Source organism: Brassica napus, chromosome A6 (genome assembly GCF_020379485.1).
Source record: "Brassica napus cultivar Da-Ae chromosome A6, Da-Ae, whole genome shotgun sequence".
Lineage (NCBI taxonomy): Eukaryota > Viridiplantae > Streptophyta > Magnoliopsida > Brassicales > Brassicaceae > Brassica > Brassica napus.
In genome coordinates this window covers 6,490,297-6,514,887 of record NC_063439.1, presented here as the reverse complement: position 1 = coordinate 6,514,887, position 24,591 = coordinate 6,490,297, and the positions used below count along the sequence as shown (strand labels likewise).

Sequence of the window (24,591 nt, the reverse complement as noted above, 5' to 3'; positions counted from 1 at the left end):
CATCGATCAGTTACAGTGAATAAGATCTTATAAGATAAGAATGAGATATTTAAGGTAATAACTTTTTTTTCAAAATTCAAATCGATGGGTTATAGTAAACATGGATTTCGATGGGCTTTAGGAAAACCTGCAGACACAACAATTTAAACAAACCCTGTTTCCAAACAGATTTAATTTTTAAACTACTAATCAAGTTTCCAAACAATCCCATTTTGTACTTCAGTTTTAATAAGATAGATTGGTTGTTTCTTAATGATGGTATATAAGAACACAAGTTAAGAAAATGGAGATAAAGAATGTGAGATAAACAAGAAAGATGATGGAGACTTCAATATTTTGAGAAAGAGAAGAATGGTATCTGATTTATAAAGTTTGTTTATGAATTACAAGTGTGTCTCGTGAATTACAAGGGTGTCTTGTGACACCAGACTACAACGAGAACACACACACACATACATTTCTCATCACTACACACACACAACAACTACATCTCTCGTGACTGACTACACAAGACTACAACAACAACTATACTCTTCTTCTGAAAATCACAGACCTTTCACCATTTATCAAATCACAGTGCTTTCACCACTTCACTTCAACTATAGCTTTTACCTTGATTAACAATTGGTATGTGTTTGAGATACTATCACAAGACAATGCAACGGTGCCCGAGAAACCATCACTCTGTCGTTTCTTTATCCTCCCTTAACTTTAGCATGCCTCTTGTTCTTCCAATCTAAAGACACAAAGACAGGAAAATATCAAAACAGAGCAAATAGAAAGGTTTTGTCCAATTGAAACAACGGTTTATCCAATTCAACATAGCAAATACAACGGTTATATCCAATTCAAAAGATCAAAGACAAAGGTTTTACCTTTATAAAAAATCTTGGGGGGTTTCGTCTGGTAGAGAGAAAGATTTGACCTTTCGATTCGCTTGAAACAGTCACCGTTCTCCTTCGTCTCCGACAGCCACCACGAGTTTTAGATCTCGTCGTTTTTTTTGGTCGAAGACAGAAACTGATAGAGGGGACGCCGATTTCCATCATCGACAAAAGCCTCCGGGAGCGCCGACGTTTCGTTGAGGAGAAGCTCCTTGAAGAAGAGAAATCGACGAACGCAGAGAGGAGCGAAGGAAAAGAAAAAGAAGGAAAAAAAGAAAAGAGACCAAACCGACAGACCCACTTCTCCTCAATCCAATGAACAATAGACACGTGGCTCGTAAGGGACGTGCCCTCGCTCCCTTAATTAAGGGACGGAGCTTAGTTTAATTCATGTTTTTCTTTTATTTTTAATGCAACTAAACCTAAGATACCAGCTTAAGGACTGCCTATAAACATGCTCTAACATTCTTAGGGGTGCAATTTCCCATATGTTTCAGCGAATGCATGTGATTCTGAATTTTCTTATCTCTGGTGTTGTCTTTATTCATCTCGGAATGGGTTAGGACTTAGGAGGATGGACGTTCATTTGGACACGGGCGTAGGAGCATTGGATCACACATCTAGCTATATAGTTCTTCATTTGCTTTCTTGCAGTCTCCACTGTTAACTTTTGCAATTTCCAAAGTATAATGCTTGTATATGCTAGTTTGTATATTTTAAAAAGAAAACTACGTATGAACTAACCATAGACAAAATCACTTAAATCTACTACTATTTTGAATTTTGCATCACGTTGAAACTTTTATTTTGAAACATGACAAATAAAACAACAAAGTTCGATACAATTTTTTTTTTTTTTTGAAAAAAGTTCGATACAATTTTTATTAGTTTGGTATCTCAAACTATAGAAATGTTCAGACCAATCTTCAAAAGAAAATGTAACTTACCGATAAACCCTCTCTCCATTTATTTAAATGAGTGCCAAAGCAGGACTCCATATACGTGTGACAACTCATGTTCGAAGATCGATTTTAAAGTTTAAGTATCCATTAAATGACTATGATGCATCATTTGTTGGGAATTAACTATTAAACAAACGTGGAATTGTTGCGACCAAGAGTGGAATAAGTTGGTATCGTTGGGTGTTATACTTTAATCCATACAGTTTAGACTATGACCAAGACCAAGAGTGGACAAGTTGGTATCGTAGGGTGTTATGCTAATCCAAACTGTTTAAATCAAAGTTTAAAGTTTAGTTATATAAGCACTAGGCATACTTTAGTGTCATAAACATCAATGATCGATTTTATAAACTAATTGCAGCTTACAAGTTGTAACTTAACATGCTATAGATTGTAATCCAACACTTTGTTGGCGGATACGTAAAAACAAAAACTCAGAAACAAAGCCTCCTGACGTCTGACTTCCCCTTGGTCCGTTTTTAAATGTTTTGAGCCATCAAACATTTTGTATTATTGAAGGAGAAAAACGAGAGCAGTACAAATATGTTTAAGCAATCAAACAGCTCTCTTATCTTTCATTTTTGTGTGTTTAATACAAAACTGAAATCACGAACATAAACAAAACGAAACACGATAATAAGATTACACCAAATATCAAGGGAGACAAGGTCTTTATAGCAGCGTTACATAAGAAAGTAAACTCAGAAAAAGCTAAAATGATTTCTTTTCGTAAGAAACAAGTCCATGGACTCCTCCTTCAATCTGTGCTGCACCGGTACGAGCCTAATTCAAAACCATCAAAACGCAAACACTAGCATCAAAAATTGGCGAAACTCAACAAAGCTCAAAGAGACTTTCCAACTAGTAGAAATATCAGCGTACCTCTAGTCTAAGGACCTTTTCTCTCAATAGCTCGTGAGCGGATTGCAAAGAGGAAGCACCAAGATCTTGGAAACCTTGCTTCACGGCATGCATTGTGTATGGTATGAACTTCAACACCGAGCCTTTATCCGCCACTGCTCCCACCACTCCTTGTGCAATCTTGAGCTTCGCGGTGTCTCCCAAGTATCTTTGATCGCTTCCTTTTGTCATCGCTTCTAATGAACCCATGCCTCTGTACTTTTTCACTCTCCTACCGTTCTGCAATTAATACAAAACAGACCAAGAAAAAGCCCAATCCTTGAGGAAACATAGCAAAATCATTGGAAGTGGTTATAATCAATTTTTAAAAAGTAGGAAGTCGTGTGCAATTACTCGATATTCGTAAGCACCAGGAGCCTCAGTGCTTCCAGCTAAGAAGCTTCCCATCATCACAGTTGATGCTCCAAGGACTAGAGCCTTCACAATGTGACCAGAGTTTGATATCCCTCCATCTGCTATAACAGGTACACCGTGCTGAGCAGCAAGGGTCGAGACTTTGTACACAGCAGTAGCCTAAGATAGTAGCAATCCCATCAGTTCACAGAATCAACTCAGAACTGTATGAGTTAAAAAATAAAAGCTTTTTAATTTACCTGTCCACGTCCAACAGCACAAACCTCTTGTGTAGTGCATATAGACCCAGACCCCATACCAACTCTCAGCCCATCAACTCCAGCTTTGATCAAGTTCTCAGCCTGGTACATAGTCACCACATTCCCACCGACCACATCCAACTCCGGATACAAATTCTTCACATATTTAATCATCTCAATCTGGTAAATAGAGTTCCCTTGCGAACTATCCAACACCACAACATTAGCTCCAGCTTTCACCAAATGCTCTAACCTCTCCTTATCTGACTCCCTTGTCCCTATGGCTGCACCCACCATCCACTTACCGTCCGGACCAACGGTTCCTGACCCTAACTTAGGATATCCTTTAACCCTCTCCACATCGTCTTTTGTCACTACATTCACGGTCTCACCATCCTTCTCCAGAACCACAAAGCCTTTCTGCTTATCTTCCAAAACCGCATCGATCTTGTCGAGATCGATATCCCACGGAACATAGTAGTCTCTGCTCTCACAGCTACGCATGTAATCATATATCTTCATTTCCTTTTGTTCATCTTTCATAGAAGACCACTCCGATTTTGAGACATAACCCAACAAACTCGGTGTCAATGTCCCTACTCATTCAGACAACAACAAAAGTCCATTCAGTATTCATTAAACTCTTCTTCACAGACATTATTACAGCTTTCAATCATTACAAAACTGTTGAGAGAAACAAAACAAAAGAAAACAAAACAAAAGAAAACAAAAACAGTAGTACCACTAAGACAATCATAATCATTGTGTAAGCTTTTGACTCATATAAAGGAGATAACTTTTTACCTGTCTGAGAGACAAAAACGAAGGAAGAAGGACCAAAGTCATCAACCGAACCAATCAGATGGTCAGGGCACTTAAAAACGGCGTCGGAGGCAATCGGAACACGGAGGGATTTAGCGTGGCGGATGAGGGAAGCCTGAGTGGCGGTGTCGCAGTTATAGTGGACGATTCCGATACCTCCGAGCGCGGCCATAGCAGCAGCCATGTGGGACTCGGAGACGGTGTCCATGGGGGAAGCGACGCAGGGGATGGAGAGAGGGACGCGCTTGCTGAGGCGCGTGGATAAGGAGACGGCGTCCGTGGAGAAGTCGATGTAGTGAGGGAGGAATATCACGTCGTCGTAGGTGTAGGAGTATCCCTGCGCGAAGAGCTTCTCCGCTGAGAATCCATCCTCGAATCCTGAAGCCATCGAAGCTACAGTAAATGGCGTCGCTGCCGAGAGTGAGATATGAACAGAGAGAGAGAGAGGATAAAGCTAGGGTTTAGTGAGTGAGGGTGGAGTTGGTGAAAAGTTTAGGAGCGAAATAAACATAATTATACAATTCTGAACCGAATCAAATCGAATTTTGTTTTTAACCGGTTGGTTTATTTACGGTTTATGTTTATTTGAACAATAAATTGATGGGCCTTACTGGGCCACGGGTAAGGTCCAAAAGTTACGGATAGTCACCTTTTTCGAGTCGGATAACGAGTATCAGATAGCCCATAATGCAGGGGTATAATCGTAAATCTTTTTAAAGCTATATTTCAAAATTCGAAGGAGCGGCGTCACTCACCGTCTCTCTCTCTCTCTCTCTCGCGTTGAGTCTGAATAAGCGGAAGATCTGGAGATCGAAGGACAATGGCGTTCGCGAAGGTAACTTTTTCTTGAAAAATACTTAATTTTCGTCAAGATTAGGGTTGTTATTACGTTCTTAGGAGATGAGTTTGAGATCGAGTGACTGTTCCTGTTTTCGTAAGGTTACAATTGAGATAACCATCGTTCTCGTAATTCTAATCGAGATTAGGGTTTGAAATCTTTGATTGTTTCTTGTTAGGTTAAGGTTTTTGCCTCTTCAGTGATTCAATTTGAAAGAAATCGAATGAATACATTAGATTTTGAGTTCTTACTTTCAGTTGCTATGGATTTTGTTTGTTCGTAGGCACCACGACTAGGTAAAGATGACACCCTTGGGAACCGAGGTACGTGCCTGGTGAATTATATTCAGTCTTACAACAAATGGTTTAGTTCTAAGTTATTTGTATATATACTTATGAAACAGCATGGACCAGGAGTTTCAAAGTGTATTACGATACACAGAAGACTGATCCAGCTTGTAAAGTGTAAGTTTCTCTCTTGTGGGAGTATTTGTTCGTTTTACAATCTGAGTAATACTGTTATTGTTTATGCAGAGGTGTTGCACACAAGACTCGTATTCTTTTAAGGTTTGTTTTATAAAAGAATTATGTATTTTACTGGTGCATATTTGTCTTAGAACATTGAAGATTAGACATTACAAAGTTTTAAGAAAATTAATCTTCTGCTTTTTACATTGTTTAGGAGAAAATCTGTGACGATTAGCAGTGGCGCAACTTCTAACACAAACAATATGAAGGTTTCTCCTTTTCCTTTTCTTTTTGAGTTCAATGGATTGTAGGATCTTATGCAATTACGTGTAAGTGCATTTTTTGTTGTTATTGAAATAGAAGGGAACTTCAAGAATCACGGGCCAGAACAAAAGCAGTAATGAAAATTCTGGTAAGCTTATAGCCGAGAGTTATCATTATATTTCTGGGATGTATTTTTGTAAGTTAAACTCAGAAACTGTGTCTCTTTTCCAGAGAAATATACTCAGGTCACAAGAAAGGCATTGGCTGATTTGAGTAATGTTGGTGGGAACACTTTAAGGCCAGCGCTTTCTGGCAGCAGTACCATGTAGGTTTGCTTAACTTTAAGGGTTCTTTTCGTGCTTTCTCGTGGATCAAAGTGATAAATTCCCATTGTCTTCTTAATCAAACTGATTGTTTAGGAAGCATATTTTTCCTCTGTTCTAAAGTCATTCTATTGAAAATGCAACAATGCAGGAAATGGAATGGTGTAAAATGTTCAAATCCGCAAAGGTATGCCGTAATCTATAGCTGTTGCTATGAACATCACATACATACAGGAGCATTAAATCTCTATATTAGATTAGTAGCTTCTCTCTTGTTTTTCTAAGAAATAGAAGCGTTTGCTTTTGAAGCCCTTTTGTCAATAAATTGTCCTCTTGCCATATGTTTTCTTTTGTATCTGCTGAAAATAATTCTACATCTTTTTTTGATTAACTTTCTTAATTTGTTTGTTCTTGCAGAAAACTACCAGCTTTAAAAAGAATAAGCCTCACAGACAAGAATACAAAGAAGGTTGTTATCAATATACTTTGATATTGGTGTTTTCTTACAGTTAGCTGGTTATATACTCGTGAGGCTAATCATTTAGGATATCCTGCTTAATTTGATATGACTCTACTCTCTGTCCTTGATTTTGATTACTTCCTTTTCCGAGCAGGACAATGTCTCAAGCTTAGATTCAAAACAATTGGGTCAGGGTCCAGGTAACATGGATTTCTTTTCTAAACTCCCGACGTGTGATAGAAATATGTATGTTAAAGCTGTAACGTGATTGGCTCAGCCTCTGATATGAGCAAGTTGCATTGTTTCAGCTAGTAAAGTCAGCAACAAAGCCCTCCCACAGCTAAGCAGTGCCAGAAGCTTTACCAGGAAAATTCGGACAAGTGTCGGTTCTTTACCATCGTAAGTAAATATGCTTGTTTATTGTATCATCGCTTAAGAAGTGAAGCTGTTGCTTCTCATCTTTGAGAACCAGAATTTTTTCTTATCATCATTTATGAGAAGCAGCCTGAGATATACGCTGCTAAGTTCATTTTCTTTGCATGGTCAGGGACCGCACCAACCAGAGTAAGAATACTGTTCGTATCGCAAGGAAATCTATCAAGGTAATATACCTTAACTAGATTCTGACCCGCCCTTGAAAGGGCGGGTATATTTTTTGTTTACGTTCTTTTTGTAAAATTTAATATTTATATTTATGTTATTTTTTGTAATCATATTTGTGTTTAATATTAATTTAATATCATTTTGGTAACTATATTTAATATGTCAAGTTACATAACTATACACTTGTGTCATATGCATATCATAAATTATTTTCACTTTATTCCTAAAGTTTGTGACATATTATATATTCTTATTAATTACCTAACATAACTAATCAAGAATATTTTGTATCAAAAAAACCCCCACTCGGAATCGATACGAAAATAAAAGTCTCATACTCTATTAGACCTGGCGTATATATTCGGACGGTTCTTAAAGTTTATATCCCATAACCAATATCAAATCCAACCAGCACCGTAAACCGAAGAAATTTTTTGAAAAATATTTGAAAAATATATATTTTTAAAATATTCTGTTATATATATGTGGGTTAATATGTACTTCACTAACTGTAAGTAAAATCACATCTACTAAATATTTTTAATCGAATAACCTATTTTAAACTCGTTAAACTAAAATTGTCATCCTCACCATCTAGAGTAACAATTAAGCGAAGAACATCATCCATGGATGGATGGCGAGGTTCCATATTGACTATCATAAGATCTTTTGCTATAACTGGTCTTTTCATAAGTATATATTTTTATAAATAATACTTCCATAATAATTTCAACTTAAATAGTGATCTTAAATTTACTTCCAAAAATATACTTTGTTGTTTGTTATAGTTTTCATAGATTGTGCTTGCTTTTCAAATTTCTCATTTTAACATATATATTTTTTGCATGCATATATACGAACTATATAGTATAGCCTTTCAAGGATAATCATAATGTGTCTCTTAAATAAGTTATAGTATTCGGTTTGTATATTGGCCATATAATTAGGTACCAGAATTCGATATTTGTTGTTTGTTGCCATATACCTAGCCTATAAAATAGGAGCTTAAGTGGTTATGGAAGATGGTTACGTTTTTTTTAACAGGAAGGTGGTTACGATTTTTTAGATACAGTTATATTTTATGTTATACATTTACATTTTAGATGCAGTTATATTTTTAAATTGGACATAACTTTTATCAATTGGTCACACTGCTGTTTTAATAGAATAGATTCCTTTCTTTTCATGCAAGTAGTTCCTTTTCATAAAAGGCCAACGCTAATTTAAGCTCTCTCAACAATATTATTGCCCTGTCTACCTTCATGAACTGCTAAAGCTCAGTCTTTTGTTTGTTTGCTCTTATTATCCTGATCATTTCATCTGCCAATAGCCACAGTCGTATTGAGAATTTTAGTTTAGTATTGATTTAATACGCTTTCTCGCTCACTGAAGATCCAGACAACTGTGAAGACTTCGCTGCAAAAGCGTAGTCCTCTTAAGAATCCCCCGGTCGGTAGAAGCAAATCACAATCTATCCTTTCAGTCCCTTCACCTGAAGAAGCTGCATCGGCACTGTCAATTCCGGAACAAGTTGAAACAGAAGGTCTTAAAGAAGATACTCAAGGAGAGAGTTCATCTAATGCAAAAACAGACTCAGCTACGAAAGTGTTGAATGTTTCAGCGAGACCAAAATCAAAACGTAGAAAGTCTTTCACATCTCTACTAGTGAGTGGATCGAAGGTACACACAAAAATCTACTAGCAATTGTGTGTGTGACCTGTTGTTTTTCTTTTCCAATATTGCTAATAACTTTACTTGCAATTCCATAAGAAAAATGATGAGACTGCACAGCAAGAAAAACTTCCAAACATTGATGATGAATCCAATCAGCTAGAAGTTGCAGAATACGTGGACGACATATATCAGTTCTATTGGACTGCTGAGGTAATCCACTTGTTCCACATACATACAACCTTTCTTTCCCTTATACTCATGTTTTTCTTCTTATGCTCTTGAATATTGAATAAATTCCACAAGACAAATTTAAGCTTTCCAGTAGTTTTGACTTGATATGCTGCTGCAGGCGTTAAATCCAGCTTTGGGATACTACTTGTCAACTCAGACAAAAGTTAGTCCAATTACGCGTGGGATTTTGATAAACTGGCTTATCGAAGTGAGTGCAGTTTTTATCATTTTTTGATCAACTTGATATTAACGCTACTTAGTCTTTTGAATCATATATCTCGCTATTGCTTATTTGTTTGCAGGTTCATTCCAAATTTGATCTGATGCATGAGACTCTCTACCTCACAATGAATTTATTGGATCGCTACCTCTCCCAAGTTCCAGTACAGAAAAATGAGATGCAATTGATTGGTCTTACTGCGCTCTTACTAGCCTCTAAATACGAGGACTATTGGCACCCTAGGGTAAGAGTGACACTAATCCTGAAAGCCAAATCCTCTCCTCAACTCCATATGGCTTATAACTTAAATTTACAGAATCTATTGTATATGTCCATGTGCAGATCAAAGACTTGATTAGCATCTCCGCAGAAACTTACACAAGAGAACAAATCCTGGGAATGGTATAAATAAACTCTGTTTATGGTTCCACTTCTCTAGCCATTTTGTTGACAATTATTTGTCGTTTGCATTGTTAATCTTCTTCTTTTTTTAGGAGAGGATTATGCTCAAACAGTTAAAGTTCCGTTTGAATGAAGCGACCCCTTACGTTTTCATGTTGAGGTTCCTAAAAGCTGCTCAATCAAACAAGAAGGTATGGGTGGAACTAGTATCTGATAAGCTATATAAAATGTAAAAACAAACATGTATGACTAAGCAGGCATTTGATACTACTATTTTGTCAGCTTCAACAACTCTCCTTCTACCTAATAGAGCTGTGCTTGGTTGAGTATGAAGCTTTGAAGTTCAAGTCTTCGTTGCTCTGCGCATCAGCCATCTATGTAGCCCGCTGCACTTTACATATGACACCAGTTTGGACCGCGCTTCTAAACAGCCATACACACTACAATGTCTCCCAAATGAAGTAAACTGTCTCTTTAACATCAACATCTTGCAGATCACCTGACTGATTACAATGGTTAAACTCCTTTTTATACAATTGTTTTATCACAGGGATTGTTCTGACATGATCCTAAACTTCCATAAAGCTGCGAAGACAGGAAAACTGAGGGTCACTTATGACAAGTACATGAAATCAGAACTAAGTAACGTCGCAGTCTTGAAACCCTTGGACAAGCTTCCTCTCTAAACCAATCTTAAGGTATGTTCATATTGCTGGAAGCTTGTTTTCTATTCGCTTCTTTTATTGGAACTGAATCTTATTCATGCTTACTCGGAAACTGCAGGGAGATTCATCTACATAGACTCTAGCCAGATATTAAAAGAAAACTCAGGCTAATGGTGATTCTTGATTAGGTGGATGTTGTTTTGCTGTGTGCTTCTAATATTTCAAATGATCACAAAGACAAAACTCCAATGTAGTGACAAAGTTGTATAAAGCTTCTGCAATGACATTACACTTTTATGTTTCCTCAAAAGCTTAAAGTCAACCAGATCTACTCACAATATATTATATTATACAACCTTCAAAATGTAAAACCTATATACACCTGAGAAGGGTGTGTCTCTGAGTATGTGTATAACAACTCTACTTCCACTACGAGCATGTGATTAGTCTGTCTGTCACAAGCATATGCTCTGTCTTGTCCACTGTCCGCCTCACCGCTTGGTAGAACTCGATCCATGAAGATGAACACGAGTCGACAGGACCGGAAAAGAAGGTTGGATGGGGACTACTTGCAGGGGAAGCAGTGACCAAATCCAAAACCGAAGCTGCTGGTTTGAGCTGATGAGGGAAGTTGAAGGCCAAGTTATCGACTTTATGCTCATAGATTTTGCCATTACGGTCGAGTTTATACCGAGAAGTGCCTTGAAACTCTCCTTTAGCTTCCCATGGGACTCTAGGCACTCCCTTGAGAGTCCACCTGATAAGAATCATGTTCTCTGATGGTTGCCATACCCTGAAGATCTCAAGTGAGATGTCTCTGAACAATATCTTCCCGTGAAACCTGAGTGCCCAGAAGATCAACTTGTAGTTCTCAATCCCACTGAATGTGTTCATTGGATCCACAAACGTTACATCATCCCTGTAAAACATATAAAGAATCTAAATTTGCAAATTCACAAAGAGAAGTTCAAAGTTAAGATCTTTATTGTAGACTCCATCGAAAGATTCGTTCTTTCATCCATTATCATTAAAAATCAAACGACCCAGATGAGGAAATTGACCTGTAGATGTCGTAGTTTAGATCTTTAGCGAAGATTAAAGGCAAATCTTCACGAAGCGTACGGACAGCGAGACCGAGATTGATGTAGAACTCATCTCTGTCGTGGTTATGCTTGTCTTGCGGAGTGGGTTTTGTCTTAACCTGGGCATCTTGAAGAGGAGGAGACTGGACGGAAGAAAGGGAGAGTGTAGAGAGACTATCTTCATCAAACACGTAGCCTGTTGAAGACGATGTCGATTGAGATGGAGTGAAGATGGGTCTAAGGTTTGGGGATTTTCCGGTTTGGAGAAGTATCGAAGGTGATAGATTAGAGAGAAGAAAAGACATGGCTGCTGGTTTTTTTGAGAGCTGGGTCTTTGTGTTTCTTCTTTACGTTTTCATGGCGAAGATTCTGAGCTTAGAGAATGTCTGGTTGAGAAGAGCAGTGAAGCACGGAAGTTTTGTTGGAAGATAGATAGCCAAGCTCTTTTCTTTCTCTTTTGAGTGGTTTTAATTTAAACTTTCATTATTTTATTTTCTTTATCTTTATTTTCAGTTTAGTGATTAAATTAGTTTTCTTATAGACCGAAATGAGATTATGAAAAGTCAATTAATTTTGCTTCAAACAGAATTCAAACAACACACAGTGCACTTTACTAAAAGACAAGATGCACGGAATAAAACAAATTAAATAAAGTATATTTAATATTTAATTGAAATATTAAATATAAATTTTTTTATAAGACATAATCTACCAATTGTGAAATCGTATATGGAAAAATTGTTTTTAATTTATAAATTTTTTTTTAATTTGTAAGAGATAATTATAAACAAAATATATAAAAATGCAGTTAAAAAGTATTTAAAAAGTTGTAAACAGTTTTATAACTTATGTGATTAAACACATGAAAATAGTTACTCCACCTATTACAAATCTTTGAGTTATAATAATTTCACTCGTATATGTATAGAATCAAACGCCTATATAAAAATTATAGATTCAAAACTATATAGAGAAATATAACGAAAAAAATTATAATAGGTGAAGTAACTCAAAGATATAGAGAAATATAACGAAAAAATCTCATATCAGATTCAGTTCATATTTTTTGGTTCCGGATATTTAAAATATATTCGAATGAAATGAATTTTTTTTATTTTAATTTGGATTGAGTTTTTTGATAAATTTAAATGTATCTGAAATATCCAGTTTTGATATGCTTTTTTTATATCTAAACATGTACAAAAATATTCAAAATAATTTAAAATATTTCAATTATTCAAAAAGTAATTTATATATTGACATTTACAACTGGATTATAATTTTTTATATTTGAATTATTATAATTATTAATATAGCTAATAATTTAGATATATATTTATAGTTTGGATATTTTTGGATATATGTTACATTCTGGATTTGGTTCGAGTTGAGATCAGGTTTTTCAGATATAAAAATCATGTACCGTGATCAGCTTCGGTACCTTAAAATTGGGAACCATCCGGTACAGAATTTCGTATCAAGCTAATTTGCTTGTTTTTGTTCATAATCTAACGGCATACAGTGCATTTGCCATTAATAGAGACAACACAATGTTCGATAGTTAAACCACACACATTTCTTTCGCATATTTAGAGAAACGACATTCATTCTATCTCCATACAGACAAAACGACGTGAGAGAACAAAAACTAGAGAACAAAAACTAGAGAGAAGATTACTCATATCATTCACCTCCTGAATCTTATTTCTGATCTGTGTTCTTCTACAAAGCTCGAAAACTAACTATACTTGTGTTCAGGACGATGAGTGAACTCAAAGTCTATGTGAACAAAAGCTCGTTCCACCTCAGCAAGTTGCTCGAGCTTCTCCTGAAGAGTCTCTCCGATGTTGTGAGCCTCTTGCAGTCTCATGTCCTCTGGCAGCACAATGTCAACCTCTACAAAGTAGTGTGAACCGAAAGTGTAGGCTCTTACTGTGTCGATATGCTTGATTTGTTCGTGATGGTTCCATATCAAGAACGTCAGTTTCGCCAAGAAGTCTGGAGGGGCTGAGCGTCCGATCAGCGAGTGGACGTTCTCTAGTACGGTTCTTGCCCATGTCCCTATGGTGTACAAAGCTATCTGCAACCGTGGAAAGCAAGAAACGTTTTTGTAATCCAACAAGACATTATCATTTCACATTTTTAAAAGTTTTTTACTTACAAGTATAGCACCGGAGGGATCAATCCACCAGTAGAATTTGACGGCCAAGACAGCTGTTGCCAAGCCGATTGAATTGGTGACAACGTCAAAGAGGTGATCCTGAGCGTAGGCCCTAACGATCTCGTTCTGAAAACCTCTGCAGTAAAGCATGAGTAGGAACTTCACTATGGTGACAGAGACCATGATCCCTATCATCCATTTCTCCTCTGTGCTATTCATATGAATACCACTCTGCAACAAGAAAATAAAAAGAGAATTGGTTAGATACACATCATCAAGTAACAGATGAAAGCAGTTACCGGAAAACAATGTGATGTTACCTTGGAGACTAGTTGCCTTCCTGACTCTAGCAAAACTTGCAGTCCAAGAGTTGCCATCACGGACGCAAACACAATGATGCCCTGTCAAGGCAGAACACACAAGTTCTGTGACCATCTGGTTTGGCTTAAAGGTATGCAAGTTTTCTTGTGAGACAAGAAAAAGCTGGTCATTGGTGAATCAGAACACAAAGTACCACTTGGTCTATAGAAACCAAACAAAGAGTTACAAGACAGAAGATCATACCACAGGTTGCATCCGTCGTTTGCCAATAGGATAATGAAAATGGTTTGGTTTTCTCATGGCATTAGCTGTAAACCAGAGAATAAAACCAGACAAGAGATCCAAGAGAGAGTCCAGAGTTGAAGCAATCACAGCCATGGATCTACTCTCCATAGATGCATAAACCTTTGCCACAAAAAGCACCAAATTTGTAGCGTTGGAGATGTGAACAGCCAGTCTCTCACTCTTTGCAAGCTTCTTCATTTCTTCCTGTAAAAACCAAGAAAAGACTGAGGATGCTTAAAGGATAAACGTACGAAACCTTAAAGAGAACAAAGAGTAAAGGAACAGGTATAGAGCAGGACCTCAGTTGGAGCTCCAGAAGCAAAACCGGTTTCATGGATAGACTCCATCTCGTTGAAGCCTTCGAGGAGCCTCTCTTGCTTCTTGTAGTATTCAGAGACTTTACGTTCCTTCCCTACATTGAAGAAAACAGAGGATGGTTAAACTTAAAACCCTTTTTCAAGATATATAACAGTTTGATCCTCGATAATAATGGGATTTAACAGTTTCTAAATCATATTCTACAAGGCGTTAAACCTCTATACAGAATCTGATTCAGAGCATCCACATAATTTAAAAAAGAATAAAGAATCTAGCATATACAAACTCCAAAAGATGTAATCTTAAGATTCCATTAAAATTGTTGTTAAAAAAAATGAAGATTCCATTAAAAGTTGATAACTTTGAATCAACAAAAGAAAAAAAATTAATACTCCCTTGAATCAATCAATAATATATTTTCTAAACAAGGTTAAACAGAAGAACAATTAATTCCCTCACAGATGAGTGTGACACTTTATAACTTAATCCAACAACTACACATTTGCTTAATTACTTAATTCTGTTTCATGCACGCGATGAAGTTCTTATAAGAAACTCACGTTCGATGATCCACACGAATCAAACGGATTGAGCGCAGATCACGAAACCAAAACAAAAGAAGTGAAACACGAAGAACAACAAACTCACTGGGAGTACGGAAGTAGCGGGAAAAGCGAGTTCGAACGTCGTGATGGCCGGTGGACGACGGGGAAGAAGGAAGTCGAAAAGTGTCGAGGCTGAGACGCCAGGACGACGAAAGCGGCGGCGCATCTTCGTCGCTAGGTAAAAGCTCGACATTGTATTGGTCCGACGTACGTGTAATATGCTCCGTAGCCATTCTCCGATCACTTTCTCTCTGCGTTGGAGATTTTGAAAAGAAAAAAAAAAAAGTGGTTCCGGGGAAGTTGTGAGAGAGAAACCAAAACTGGTTGCTTGTATGAGAAAATATAGGGAAGTTAAAGTATACGAGTCTCACACAACTCTCTCTCTCTCTAACATAAAAGTTTATGTTAATATCAACACAAAAAAATGTCAATTATATATTTTCTGTGTTCAATATTTAAAAAATATTTTACAGGAAAAATATATATACACACAAACACAAGTGTTTACAGACCTACGTCTAAACTAGGAGTTGAATTGGTAAAAAAGTTACACGTAATCGCCACAGCGAGGAAAAATAAGAGCATGTATTATATAGTTTCACTTTAAATTATGTTAAAAAAAGCATAGTGCTATCTCTTTTTCAAGATAGAGATATAGGTCACACGAGATACATTTTGTCTGTGTGTTCTTAAGATGTGCACATAATTGGAATCTTTATAGTGAAATTTTTTATGAGGGAGGTGACGAAGTAGGTGGTCATTGGTGATACCAAAAAGACGTGGTCCAAAGAACCGGACCAAAACAACAATGAGTCCCTAATGCTTTTACATTACACGTTCGCAAGTTCCTTCATCTAATAGAAAAAAATCAAACCTGGTAGCGTAAATTAAAGAAACTTTAGAATTATGTTGATAGAGACTAAAATGATTAATTATGCAGTGCCACATTTGGTTGAGATCAAAGTGGATTTCCACGATTGCAAAAAAGCTTTTGTCCCCTTATACCTTTTCCTCCATTTTCTCCGAGTGCGTTTTCTTTCATGTAACATCCTGTTATTAACAAAATCAAAATCACATAAATATCTAAAGCCTATATTAATTAGTGTATCAGCTAATTTTTCCTGAAAGTGGATGTGATGTCACTCTTGCATCACCTATTTTATTCAGTCCAAAGTTAAATCAATCAACTTTTTGCGTACCTAATTATCCTAAAATCTTAACATTATGCTAGTTATGCTCAGTGTCTCAGAGCCACATTCTTGTCTACTCATGAGTGTTTCACTGTCACAGAATTTCAATTGTTCATATCATCTCCACAATTATGAATTAACTAAAAGGGGATACCGTTCTCCCAAAGGGAGTTCAAGCCCGGGCATGAGATACCCGCCGCCAACAATTTTTTTCTTAATACAACATAAAAGTCTTCTTCTTATTAGAATCGTATGGTTTCAAAACCAAGTCGTGATACCATAGCAAAACCGGAAGGTTCATCATTCGAACCCCACCCAACAACCACAAAAAAAAAACAGCTAGGTACCTAATGCATAGAGCATGGATAAAATCTCTGGCTTCTGCAAGAAACTGCCATGGTTTTAGCGGATGGCTGAAACTAACGCCATATGCTCTATCAGGTCAAGGACTCGGTTGCTGTAACATGTACAAATCCCGCAAAATATCTTTAGCCTTTGCATACTGTCAAATGCCAAATTGTTGGTAGAGGAATGAAAGACAGAGAGAGACTCAGTGTTTACCTGTAACCCCATTCGTTGTCATACCAGGAGACAAGCTTCATGAAGGACTTGCTTAATCCAATCCCAGCATTAGCATCAAAGATACTTGACCTGAACGATCAGCACATTTGAGAACCATAACTAGATTTTGAAATCCGTAATCCATTACAAGATTCCTTTAAGTGGGATACCTTGAATCTCCGACAAAATCGCTGGAGACGACATCTTCTTCTGTGTACCCCATAATTCCCCTAAGTGGTCCTTCTGAAGCAAACCTATCAACAGTTTTCACATCAAAATAGTGAGATGTGCATACAGTTCAACGTCAAGTTTAGGTAACGATAATGATATGGGAAATTAGTCATACTTGATGGCTGCCTTGACATCTTCGTACGATGCATCCTTCTCAAGTCGACAAGTTAAATCCACAACAGAAACATTTGGTGTTGGAACACGGAAAGCCATTCCCGTTAGTTTTCCATTGAGTTCTGGAAGAACCTTACCAACAGCCTATTGAGACGAGCAAGAAAAAAAAATTATTGCCATCTCTCCAAAAGATAATTTCTATTTTATCTTTTTTTTCGCCAAATAGAACATAGCTCGATGAGTTAATACGATCACTATGTAGAAAAAGATATAGGGTGTGACTTTCTTTATAAGTCTATCAATTGGTCTATATAAATGAGATACATGATCCAACATGATTCCAGATTGGATGTGTAAATGTAACCCTATGATTTTGTGTACCTTTGCAGCGCCGGTTGAGCTAGGAATGATGTTTTGACTGGCACCTCGGCCTCCTCTCCAGTCCTTCATTGATGGGCCGTCCACAGTTTTCTGAGTTGCTGAATACAGAAAGAAGATATGAACAAAAAAACGTAATTTAGTCTTCTCAGGTTATTGATATACAGAGACTTATAACAAGATGACCAAGAATCCAGTACCTGTGGTCGCATGAACTGTTGTCATCAAGCCTTCAAGAATTCCAAATTCCTCATGCACCACCTTAAATTTACAATTAGGGGCAAGCAACAATTTATTTAACCTACTAAAGCTCTTCACAACAAGTTATTCATAGGAAAAATAATGTGCAATGTTTACAAACCTTAGCAAGAGGTGCAAGACAATTGGTGGTACAGCTTGCATTCGAGACAATATCCATGTTAGGTCTGTATGTCCTCTCATTTACTCCAACAACAAACATTGGTGCGTCCGCTGAAGGGGCAGAAATGATGACTTTCTTGGCGCCACCCTGCACAGACAGTAAAAGTTCAAGCAAATAATAAGCCATTTTAACAGACGAATATTTAAATTACTTAAGATAAGGACTAGTATTCAACGTTAGCATTAGTGACACAAGTACATTAACAAGTGCGTTCAAATGAAATTGCACACCTTCAAATGTGACGAAGCTTTTGCAAGGGTGGTGAATACTCCGGAAGATTCAACCACATAATCAGCTCCAAGATCAGCCCAAGGGATCTCAGCTGGGTCTCTGAGGAAGGACCAATAAGATATCAGGTTCTAGAAAGAAGAGTAAGCTTATTGCCTTATCAATAGAAAAAACATGACAACTAATTCATAATTTGACCATGTCTAAACAGATTACCTCTATATGAGGCAACATTTTAACAAATTACCTCTTGCTGACAACTTTGACTTCTTTTCCATTGATCTCCAAAGTGGAATCGTCAATTACATTGATGGTTCCTTTGTAATTTCCATGAGTAGAATCATACTTGAACATGTATGCCTGCATACGAGGGGATAGAAGATTTGCAGTAAGTTTTCTATACAAGTATCCCATGCCCTCTTAAACCGATTCCATTAAAACTATACTGGGTTCAAGCCAACGAGATGGAATTGCTACAATTATAAGTAATCCCCGGCTCACTAGTAAGAGTAAAACGGTACAGCAAGCCGCATCAACTGCTAGATAAGACAGTAATCATCCCTACCATGTACTTGGCGTCTATGAATGGGTCGTTGACTGCTACAACCTCAATATCATCTCTGAAAGTTGCGATACGAAGGACCAACCTTCCAATCCGACCAAAACCTATCCCACACATAGTAAAGACTCAAGCATTTGTAATTAAGAAGTGAAAAAGGTAGGAAACGAGAAGTATATCAGAAGGAATGGAGGCATATACTTATCCAATGACGAGGGGTTTCAAAATGAAAATCAGCAATGGATTAGAAGAACATACCATTGATCCCGACCTTAGTCTTTCCACTGCTCCTTGACCCTATACAAGTCCACCAAATCAAATTCGGTAGTAAGAATACAGCCTCATATACAGCTACGTAGTTTCAATGAATTTTTGTTTTCTTACTGTAGACAGTAGGAGGCGCTTCTGTAGCTGTCGCCTTGATAGGTTGAACACTTCGCGCATTGCATATTCTGTACAATTGAACATAAAAACACTTCTGAGAATCTAGAAAAGAAAACAACTAGCAATTTACATGTGCTACAGAGTTTGTGACTGAACTGTAAAGATGAAGATGACCCTGTTGAAACCGCAGCACCGGAGAATCTGGACGAGGTCAGGTTGCGACTAAATCCAAGACTTGACGTGACCTAATCGTTTAAGACAAAATACGAAACGTATAAAACTTCAATGCTACCTTATCACCGATTCAGATTCTCATCAGCTAACACATGCTAAACGACTAGAGACGTTCAATTGCAACGCATGGTAGAGAAGATCAAGATACAATAACAGCCACCAAGTTTACTCTACACTGAATCAATCGAAACCAGAGAGCTAAAGATGAGACGAAGCGAAACGTGAGCTTAAACATATCAAATCGAGCTCAACCTCGACAGAGGAGAAACGAGAAAACGCTTTATACCTGAGAATGGCCGTACGACGGAGATGTGTGAAGCTCGACACGAGGAGCGGCGGCGGAAGTGGCGGCAGATCTGAGAAGGGAAGAGCAGGCCATCGCTAAGCTACATGAGAACAAAGAGACCTCGCCGCTAAAACCCCAAAACGCTTCTGAGTGTAACTGTAGACGGATATTCTCATGTAAATATGCTTACGACTCTGCAGAGACGATGATGTTGTGTTCCGCTGCGGCACGGCCCATCGTAGCTAATAGCGCGATGAGAATTAAAGGCTGAGATTTTACAGAATCAACAACATCAGGCCCATATGAGAGGGCCTGCAGCCATATTTGAACAACGTTGACGTATTAATGACGGTTGGGGGTTAAAGGAAGCCATAAAGCGACGTTACTCCTTGCCACGTCAGACTAATGGGCCTAGCCTTTATTTCCAATTTTTAGGTCGACACGTGCACAAAGTCCAGCTGGCTCTCCCGCTAAAAATAGCTTTGACGTTAAAACGACGACGAACTGGTCCAGCTCCGAGTCGCCAGGTGGCGTTCTTCTGCGTTTCGTTCGTCATCACAGTCTCTCCTCTGTGTGATGTTCTGGCTCTCCCGTTAAAAATGGCGAACCGTTGGTTTCTTCCTCGTTCTTATTCTCTGAGTATCCGTAGAATTTCCCGAAGATCAATTTGAATCTTCATCTCCTTTTCTCTGCTCCTGTCGTCGACGTTCTCGTCCTTCGGGCTTACGCCTTCGGCAAGGTTTTCTCCAATCTTTCTCTGCTCGTTCGTTTCTGCCACTTGTCGATTTTCAATGCAATTTGATTGTTCTTTGCTCCTAGTTTCCTAACTGATTTTACGATTTGAGTTTTTTTTCGTGTTTGGGATGTGTAGAATAAGATTTTGGATTTGCGCTTGCACCTCCTCCCATATCGATTATGTGGCTTGAGCTCCTCTCTTTTCATTAGCTAGCTGTGTGGTTGTAAAGATCTTCAATAGCTTCTGTGATAATTATTTGTTTCTGACAGATGCCAATGGAAAGGTCGTACAGCAATGCAAGAATGGCCAATAGTTTCATGTACTGGAATGATTGTGTTGACCCGGATGATTTAGAGGCAATGTGGATGGATCCTGCGGTGAGAGCTGAATGGATAGAGGTTGGGGAGACTAAAGGGCAGAAGGTTCACCTCTCAAGGGATCCTGATGGGCAGCCTTATCTCACACAGACTGAGATGAAGGTAATCAATCACTTTCTGAAAATCGTTGTGTGTTTGGCTGGAAACTTCATATGGTTTTCATCTGGCTTCAAGCATTCCTTGTTACTTGCAGGCTGTTGCTGATATTACTGTACGAAGACACTTTGATTCAATACTGGATCCGGTATGCTTCATTGTCACCTATCACTGAGTGTTTTATTCTTGACGCAGAACTTATTTTCAAAGTGGGCAGTTCCTTGAAAAACTATTACTTTTGAGCTTCATTTTAGTTACTCTTGAGATCGATTTTATTCCCTTTCTGATCTCAGAGTTTTGCATTTCTTTCTTCATCTGCAGGAAATGATATGCGCCATTGCGGAGCTTGAAAGCGACCGGAAGCCTCTCATTATGCGGTACAACAAAAAGACCAAGGAAACTGGCTTAGGGATGTTACAAGTTTTTGCAAAGACAGCAGAGTGGTTGGCTGGGTACGTTATCAGTTTTAGTTTCCGTCCTGTTCGACATCTTAAGCTTTTTTTAAGAAAACTTATGTTCTGGTATTGGTCAAACTTTATTGCAGAGGACAAGGCTATCAGGAATATAATGTGGATGACAATCCTGATCTTCTTCACAAGCCCTTTATTAATGTATATTTTGCGGCGGCTTACCTGAAATGGTTGACAGACTATCAGAATAAGTATGATACATTGTCCCTAATTTGCTAGCTTTACAATTTCAGTGACAAAAATACTATATATCTCTCCTGGACTACTTAAAGATTTGACAATTATTCATGTGCAGCCAGAGAAGTGAAGAGTTTGTTGTCAGAGCCTATAATGGTGGGACAAAAAAGGCGACTCACAAGTCTACACTACCATATTGGAAACGATACCTTGTAGTGAAAGAGGCTCTCCCTTCAAGGTTTGTTGTTTCTGTTCTCTGATTCTTCTGTCTACCTAGTTTCTGCTGTCACATTTAATGCATGGTTGCAAGGAAAAGGTTTTGTTTGGCAGTGTTCTTTCATATTGTTACTTTTGTCCGCAACAGTTGCACCAAGAAGATTGAAAAGCAAAGCTTGTGTATTGAAACGGCAGTTTGTTTGGTTATTGTTGTTGCAGAAAACATGTCGATGCTGGTCCTTCAAGCTTTCATCCTACTAATCCCACTTCACCTGGCTCAAGTAATCTCTCCCTATTTGTATATTTATGTATCTTACAACAATAACAAGCCCATTTCAAGCATTTTATGATCTCCATAAATCTTATGAGTAGCATGGCCCAGTGTGTCAATGTTTTAGCTGCAAATGCACGCGGATTTCAAGAACCTATATCATTCTCTTTTATGTTTTGATATGAATTAGAATGTACCCTCTGATTTGACAGACACCAATTTCACATACTGGGACTCTAGAGCTTCCCCTGAAGATATGGAAGATATGTGGAATCATCCCGAAGTATGTAAAGAGTGGACAAAATCCAAAGAAGAAAGGGGAAAAGTTCGTTTCTCACAAGATAGTGAAAAGCGGCCTTACCTTTCTCGAGGAGAAATGAAGGTACTGTCTTTTAACTGAGCATAGTTTTCAACGTATTTGCTTAAAAGAGTAATATGATGTAATGTTTCTTTTCCAGGCTGTTGCAGAAATAATCGTTTCAGAGTACTTCAGCACAAAAGGAATTAAAGTTGTAAGTGAGCGTACCTGTTAACCATTACCTGCTTTACTACATTTCAATGGCAAGAAACTTCTTTAGTGGACACTTAATTGTTTTATTTATAACTTCCTTTTCACTGATGCAGCCTCTTGTTTGCGCTGTTGCTGATACTGTGAGCATGAGGTTTGTGAACGGTACTGGGAAGAAGGTGGGGATTCTTGGAGTGGACTACAAAACTGCTGCCTGGTTAAACACGTAAGTTTGTGACACAACTTCATTTCTTTATAGTCACAATAAACTGTCTAAAAAAACTTCAAATCTAAATGTGTCTGGTTTCTGAATGAAGGGAGCTAGGATATCGAGCATACAGAGTCGATTCAGCAGACGATCTAACCAAACCATTTGTTTCTATGTACTTCGGTGTAGCCTATTTGGTTTGGTTATCCGAGTATGAAGGAAGGTAAGCCTCCCACTCCAAAAATTTCCACTTAAACTTCTGATTATCTGAGTCAAATATTATCAATCTGAGTCAGTGGAGACAATACATTTATATTTTTTTTCAAACGACTTGTACGCAGGGAAAGGAGTAATCAGTTCATTATCCAAGCTTATATCAAAGGTCCCGAGCACGTCGATCTTGAGGCAGCATCATGTCCACTCTGGCTCAAGGTCGAGCAAGCTCTGAGTTACTATGAAGAGCCCAAGAGGTAATCAATGTGCATAACCTAAGCGATTTATGTTTACCTGATAGAAACTAAAAAAAAAAAAAGAATATGAATTTGATGGTTCTTTGTTTCATCAGGGATACGGGAGGCTGCATTATCCTATAAGACGAGCTTCTAATACACACATATATGATGAAAGATTGTTTGTTACTCAACATTTCATTTCTGCTGTTTCTTTGCTTATATTTTTTGTCCTTTCTTAATTCTTTGTCCTTATTGTGTTTGTATGTGAATGATTGATTAACATTTAACAGCGTTATATATATCAAACAAATGACTGATTCTTTAAAACAATCTTTGATATGTTGGAATATAGAAATAAGCATATCTCATAACCAAACTATGAAGGAGCTATCATTTACTAAGCAAAACTAGCACTGCTTTGGTTTTATATTAGAGTAGCATTGGTTCATGATTTTTAACAACCATCAGGTTTATACAAAAGCCAACCTCATGCAAAATTATGAACAAGGTTGTACAACAAACTGCAAAGCAATGGGGGTTGATTTGCTCTCTGCTAAGCTACTGATGATTTGGTTGTCCTTCAGCTGAGAGAAGGCTTACCAGACATTTTGTTAATCATTTTCCACTTGTCCTTGAGGTCACTTGGAACCCGGTCTTCGTGAAATACATCCCGACCAAACTCCAAGATCTTGCGCCATGGAATATTCCTGATTCCAGGGAATTTCTCCACACCAACCCTAAGCATCTGTTCTTCTGCCTGCGTCCAAAATACTCTTTTACGTTTTCGTTGCTTGGGATCATGAAGCGCAGTTCCGTTCTTCGGAGGAGGGACTGAGCGAAAAGGCTGTGCTACGATTGGCTGGTGGATGACCAAAGCTAACTCTTGAACATTGTCTGTAGAGATAGGATGATGCTCTCTTTGTTCATCCTCTTCAGAAATGTGATTATTCTCACTAAATCCTCCTCCTAGCTCCTGAGACTGAGTTTCAGCCGCAACTTCTTTCATTCTCTGATCCTTCTCCATCTCCATAAATTTCTCGTACGATTCATCATCACATTCCTTTCTACCTTGTGAAACATTTCCCTCAGCTACATTCTCACTAACACCAGACTTGTCTATCCCTAAAAGCTTATCTCTTAGCTTCAACGACTTGAGCACAAGACGCTTGTACCAACAGTAAGGGCAAAAGAAATTACCGAACTCATCAAAGTCAGGTTCATCACATGTACAGCTTTGATGAATGGATATAAGACATTGCTCTCCATGACATACTAAAACCCAATCGTCTTTTCCATCACACACGTAACAAGCATTATCCTTCTTTTCACTTTCCGAATCGGAGCCAGGAGATGAAATTCGAAGTCTCTTCTTATTATCAACGGCACTAGTCAT

At 37.9% G+C, this 24,591-nt stretch overlaps 7 protein-coding genes across 9 annotated transcripts; 2 read left to right on the top strand and 5 right to left on the bottom strand.

The window, feature by feature from the left end:
* Positions 1-334: 334 nt before the first annotated feature.
* LOC106346778 (inosine-5'-monophosphate dehydrogenase 2-like) lies at positions 335-4,667 on the bottom strand. The gene is made up of 6 exons (XM_013786211.3): positions 4,165-4,667; positions 3,361-3,956; positions 3,101-3,280; positions 2,729-2,986; positions 876-2,629; positions 335-736 (listed from the first exon to the last, which is right to left on the bottom strand). Exons 1-5 carry the CDS (start codon positions 4,568-4,570, stop codon positions 2,558-2,560), a joined length of 1,512 nt encoding a protein of 503 aa, XP_013641665.1. The 5' UTR covers positions 4,571-4,667; the 3' UTR covers positions 335-736; positions 876-2,557.
* LOC106346779 (putative cyclin-B3-1) lies at positions 4,649-10,632 on the top strand. Of its 2 annotated transcripts, none has more exons than XM_022687211.2 (21): positions 4,649-5,017; positions 5,304-5,343; positions 5,424-5,484; positions 5,554-5,586; positions 5,702-5,756; positions 5,851-5,899; positions 5,983-6,076; positions 6,226-6,261; positions 6,492-6,543; positions 6,689-6,734; positions 6,843-6,933; positions 7,082-7,136; positions 8,530-8,817; positions 8,908-9,021; positions 9,161-9,250; positions 9,345-9,506; positions 9,605-9,664; positions 9,757-9,855; positions 9,947-10,125; positions 10,215-10,362; positions 10,448-10,632. In XM_022687211.2, exons 1-20 carry the CDS (start codon positions 5,003-5,005, stop codon positions 10,348-10,350), a joined length of 1,755 nt encoding a protein of 584 aa, XP_022542932.1. In that variant the 5' UTR covers positions 4,649-5,002; the 3' UTR covers positions 10,351-10,362; positions 10,448-10,632. The 2 variants fall into 2 exon arrangements, with proteins under 2 accessions (XP_022542932.1, XP_013641667.1); XM_013786213.3 differs by having other exon boundaries at positions 5,848-5,899.
* On the bottom strand, positions 10,579-11,911 carry LOC106346780. Its single transcript, XM_013786214.3, has 2 exons — positions 11,391-11,911; positions 10,579-11,248 (listed from the first exon to the last, which is right to left on the bottom strand). Exons 1-2 carry the CDS (start codon positions 11,714-11,716, stop codon positions 10,759-10,761), a joined length of 816 nt encoding a protein of 271 aa, XP_013641668.2. The 5' UTR covers positions 11,717-11,911; the 3' UTR covers positions 10,579-10,758.
* Positions 11,912-12,969: 1,058 nt separating this feature from the next.
* On the bottom strand, positions 12,970-15,779 carry LOC106346781 (metal tolerance protein 10-like). The gene is made up of 6 exons (XM_013786215.3): positions 15,145-15,779; positions 14,478-14,590; positions 14,137-14,382; positions 13,893-13,973; positions 13,573-13,803; positions 12,970-13,491 (listed from the first exon to the last, which is right to left on the bottom strand). The coding sequence occupies exons 1-6, from the start codon at positions 15,332-15,334 to the stop codon at positions 13,150-13,152; spliced, it is 1,203 nt and encodes a 400-aa protein (XP_013641669.1). The 5' UTR covers positions 15,335-15,779; the 3' UTR covers positions 12,970-13,149.
* Positions 15,780-15,877: 98 nt separating this feature from the next.
* Positions 15,878-19,948, bottom strand: LOC106346782 (glyceraldehyde-3-phosphate dehydrogenase GAPCP2, chloroplastic). 2 transcript variants are annotated; one of them, XR_001270530.3, is made up of 15 exons: positions 19,688-19,948; positions 19,324-19,412; positions 19,168-19,235; positions 19,042-19,080; positions 18,790-18,890; positions 18,472-18,584; positions 18,227-18,326; positions 17,937-18,083; positions 17,776-17,836; positions 17,579-17,676; positions 17,199-17,341; positions 17,023-17,106; positions 16,853-16,942; positions 16,639-16,748; positions 15,878-16,151 (listed from the first exon to the last, which is right to left on the bottom strand). XR_001270530.3 is itself a non-coding variant. In XM_013786216.3 (14 exons), exons 1-14 carry the CDS (start codon positions 19,778-19,780, stop codon positions 16,694-16,696), a joined length of 1,281 nt encoding a protein of 426 aa, XP_013641670.1. In that variant the 5' UTR covers positions 19,781-19,947; the 3' UTR covers positions 16,378-16,693. The 2 variants fall into 2 exon arrangements, 1 of the variants encoding a protein (XP_013641670.1); XM_013786216.3 differs by lacking the exon at positions 15,878-16,151 and having other exon boundaries at positions 16,378-16,748; positions 19,688-19,947.
* A 221-nt stretch (positions 19,949-20,169) lies between these two features.
* LOC106346784 lies at positions 20,170-23,525 on the top strand. Its single transcript, XM_013786217.3, has 13 exons — positions 20,170-20,426; positions 20,693-20,902; positions 20,994-21,044; positions 21,218-21,348; positions 21,441-21,557; positions 21,662-21,781; positions 21,979-22,040; positions 22,243-22,412; positions 22,489-22,542; positions 22,655-22,764; positions 22,856-22,969; positions 23,088-23,216; positions 23,312-23,525. The coding sequence occupies exons 2-13, from the start codon at positions 20,693-20,695 to the stop codon at positions 23,337-23,339; spliced, it is 1,296 nt and encodes a 431-aa protein (XP_013641671.1). The 5' UTR covers positions 20,170-20,426; the 3' UTR covers positions 23,340-23,525.
* Positions 23,526-23,778: 253 nt separating this feature from the next.
* On the bottom strand, positions 23,779-24,591 carry BNAA06G10880D. Its single transcript, XM_013789826.1, has one exon. The coding sequence runs from the start codon at positions 24,589-24,591 to the stop codon at positions 23,779-23,781; it is 813 nt and encodes a 270-aa protein (XP_013645280.1).

What these genes read in the sequence shown, in the direction of transcription:
- LOC106346779 (XM_013786213.3), top strand. An exon ending in TGACACCCTTGGGAACCGAG is followed by an intron (nt 5,344 to 5,423) that starts GTACGTGCCTGG and finishes CTTATGAAACAG; the next exon opens with CATGGACCAGGAGTTTCAAA. An exon ending in AGGACTATTGGCACCCTAGG is followed by an intron (nt 9,507 to 9,604) that starts GTAAGAGTGACA and finishes GTCCATGTGCAG; the next exon opens with ATCAAAGACTTGATTAGCAT.
- LOC106346780 (XM_013786214.3), bottom strand. Translation starts at nt 11,716, where the DNA reads ATGTCTTTTCTTCTCTCTAATCTATCACCTTCGATACTTCTCCAAACC. An exon ending in CTAAACTACGACATCTACAG is followed by an intron (nt 11,249 to 11,390) that starts GTCAATTTCCTC and finishes TATGTTTTACAG; the next exon opens with GGATGATGTAACGTTTGTGG.
- LOC106346778 (XM_013786211.3), bottom strand. Translation starts at nt 4,570, where the DNA reads ATGGCTTCAGGATTCGAGGATGGATTCTCAGCGGAGAAGCTCTTCGCG. An exon ending in GTGCTGTTGGACGTGGACAG is followed by an intron (nt 3,281 to 3,360) that starts GTAAATTAAAAA and finishes CTACTATCTTAG; the next exon opens with GCTACTGCTGTGTACAAAGT. An exon ending in CTGGTGCTTACGAATATCGA is followed by an intron (nt 2,987 to 3,100) that starts GTAATTGCACAC and finishes TATTAATTGCAG; the next exon opens with AACGGTAGGAGAGTGAAAAA.
- LOC106346784 (XM_013786217.3), top strand. Translation starts at nt 20,693, where the DNA reads ATGCCAATGGAAAGGTCGTACAGCAATGCAAGAATGGCCAATAGTTTC. An exon ending in ACAGCAGAGTGGTTGGCTGG is followed by an intron (nt 21,349 to 21,440) that starts GTACGTTATCAG and finishes ACTTTATTGCAG; the next exon opens with AGGACAAGGCTATCAGGAAT. An exon ending in TTGACAGACTATCAGAATAA is followed by an intron (nt 21,558 to 21,661) that starts GTATGATACATT and finishes ATTCATGTGCAG; the next exon opens with CCAGAGAAGTGAAGAGTTTG.
- BNAA06G10880D (XM_013789826.1), bottom strand. Translation starts at nt 24,591, where the DNA reads ATGACTAGTGCCGTTGATAATAAGAAGAGACTTCGAATTTCATCTCCT.
- LOC106346782 (XM_013786216.3), bottom strand. Translation starts at nt 19,780, where the DNA reads ATGGCCTGCTCTTCCCTTCTCAGATCTGCCGCCACTTCCGCCGCCGCT. An exon ending in GTCAAAGTTGTCAGCAAGAG is followed by an intron (nt 18,327 to 18,471) that starts GTAATTTGTTAA and finishes GTCCTTCCTCAG; the next exon opens with AGACCCAGCTGAGATCCCTT. An exon ending in AACAGTTCATGCGACCACAG is followed by an intron (nt 17,677 to 17,775) that starts GTACTGGATTCT and finishes TTCTGTATTCAG; the next exon opens with CAACTCAGAAAACTGTGGAC.
- LOC106346781 (XM_013786215.3), bottom strand. Translation starts at nt 15,334, where the DNA reads ATGGCTACGGAGCATATTACACGTACGTCGGACCAATACAATGTCGAG. An exon ending in CCGCTACTTCCGTACTCCCA is followed by an intron (nt 14,591 to 15,144) that starts GTGAGTTTGTTG and finishes TCTTCAATGTAG; the next exon opens with GGAAGGAACGTAAAGTCTCT. An exon ending in ATCCCTCCGGTGCTATACTT is followed by an intron (nt 13,492 to 13,572) that starts GTAAGTAAAAAA and finishes CCACGGTTGCAG; the next exon opens with ATAGCTTTGTACACCATAGG.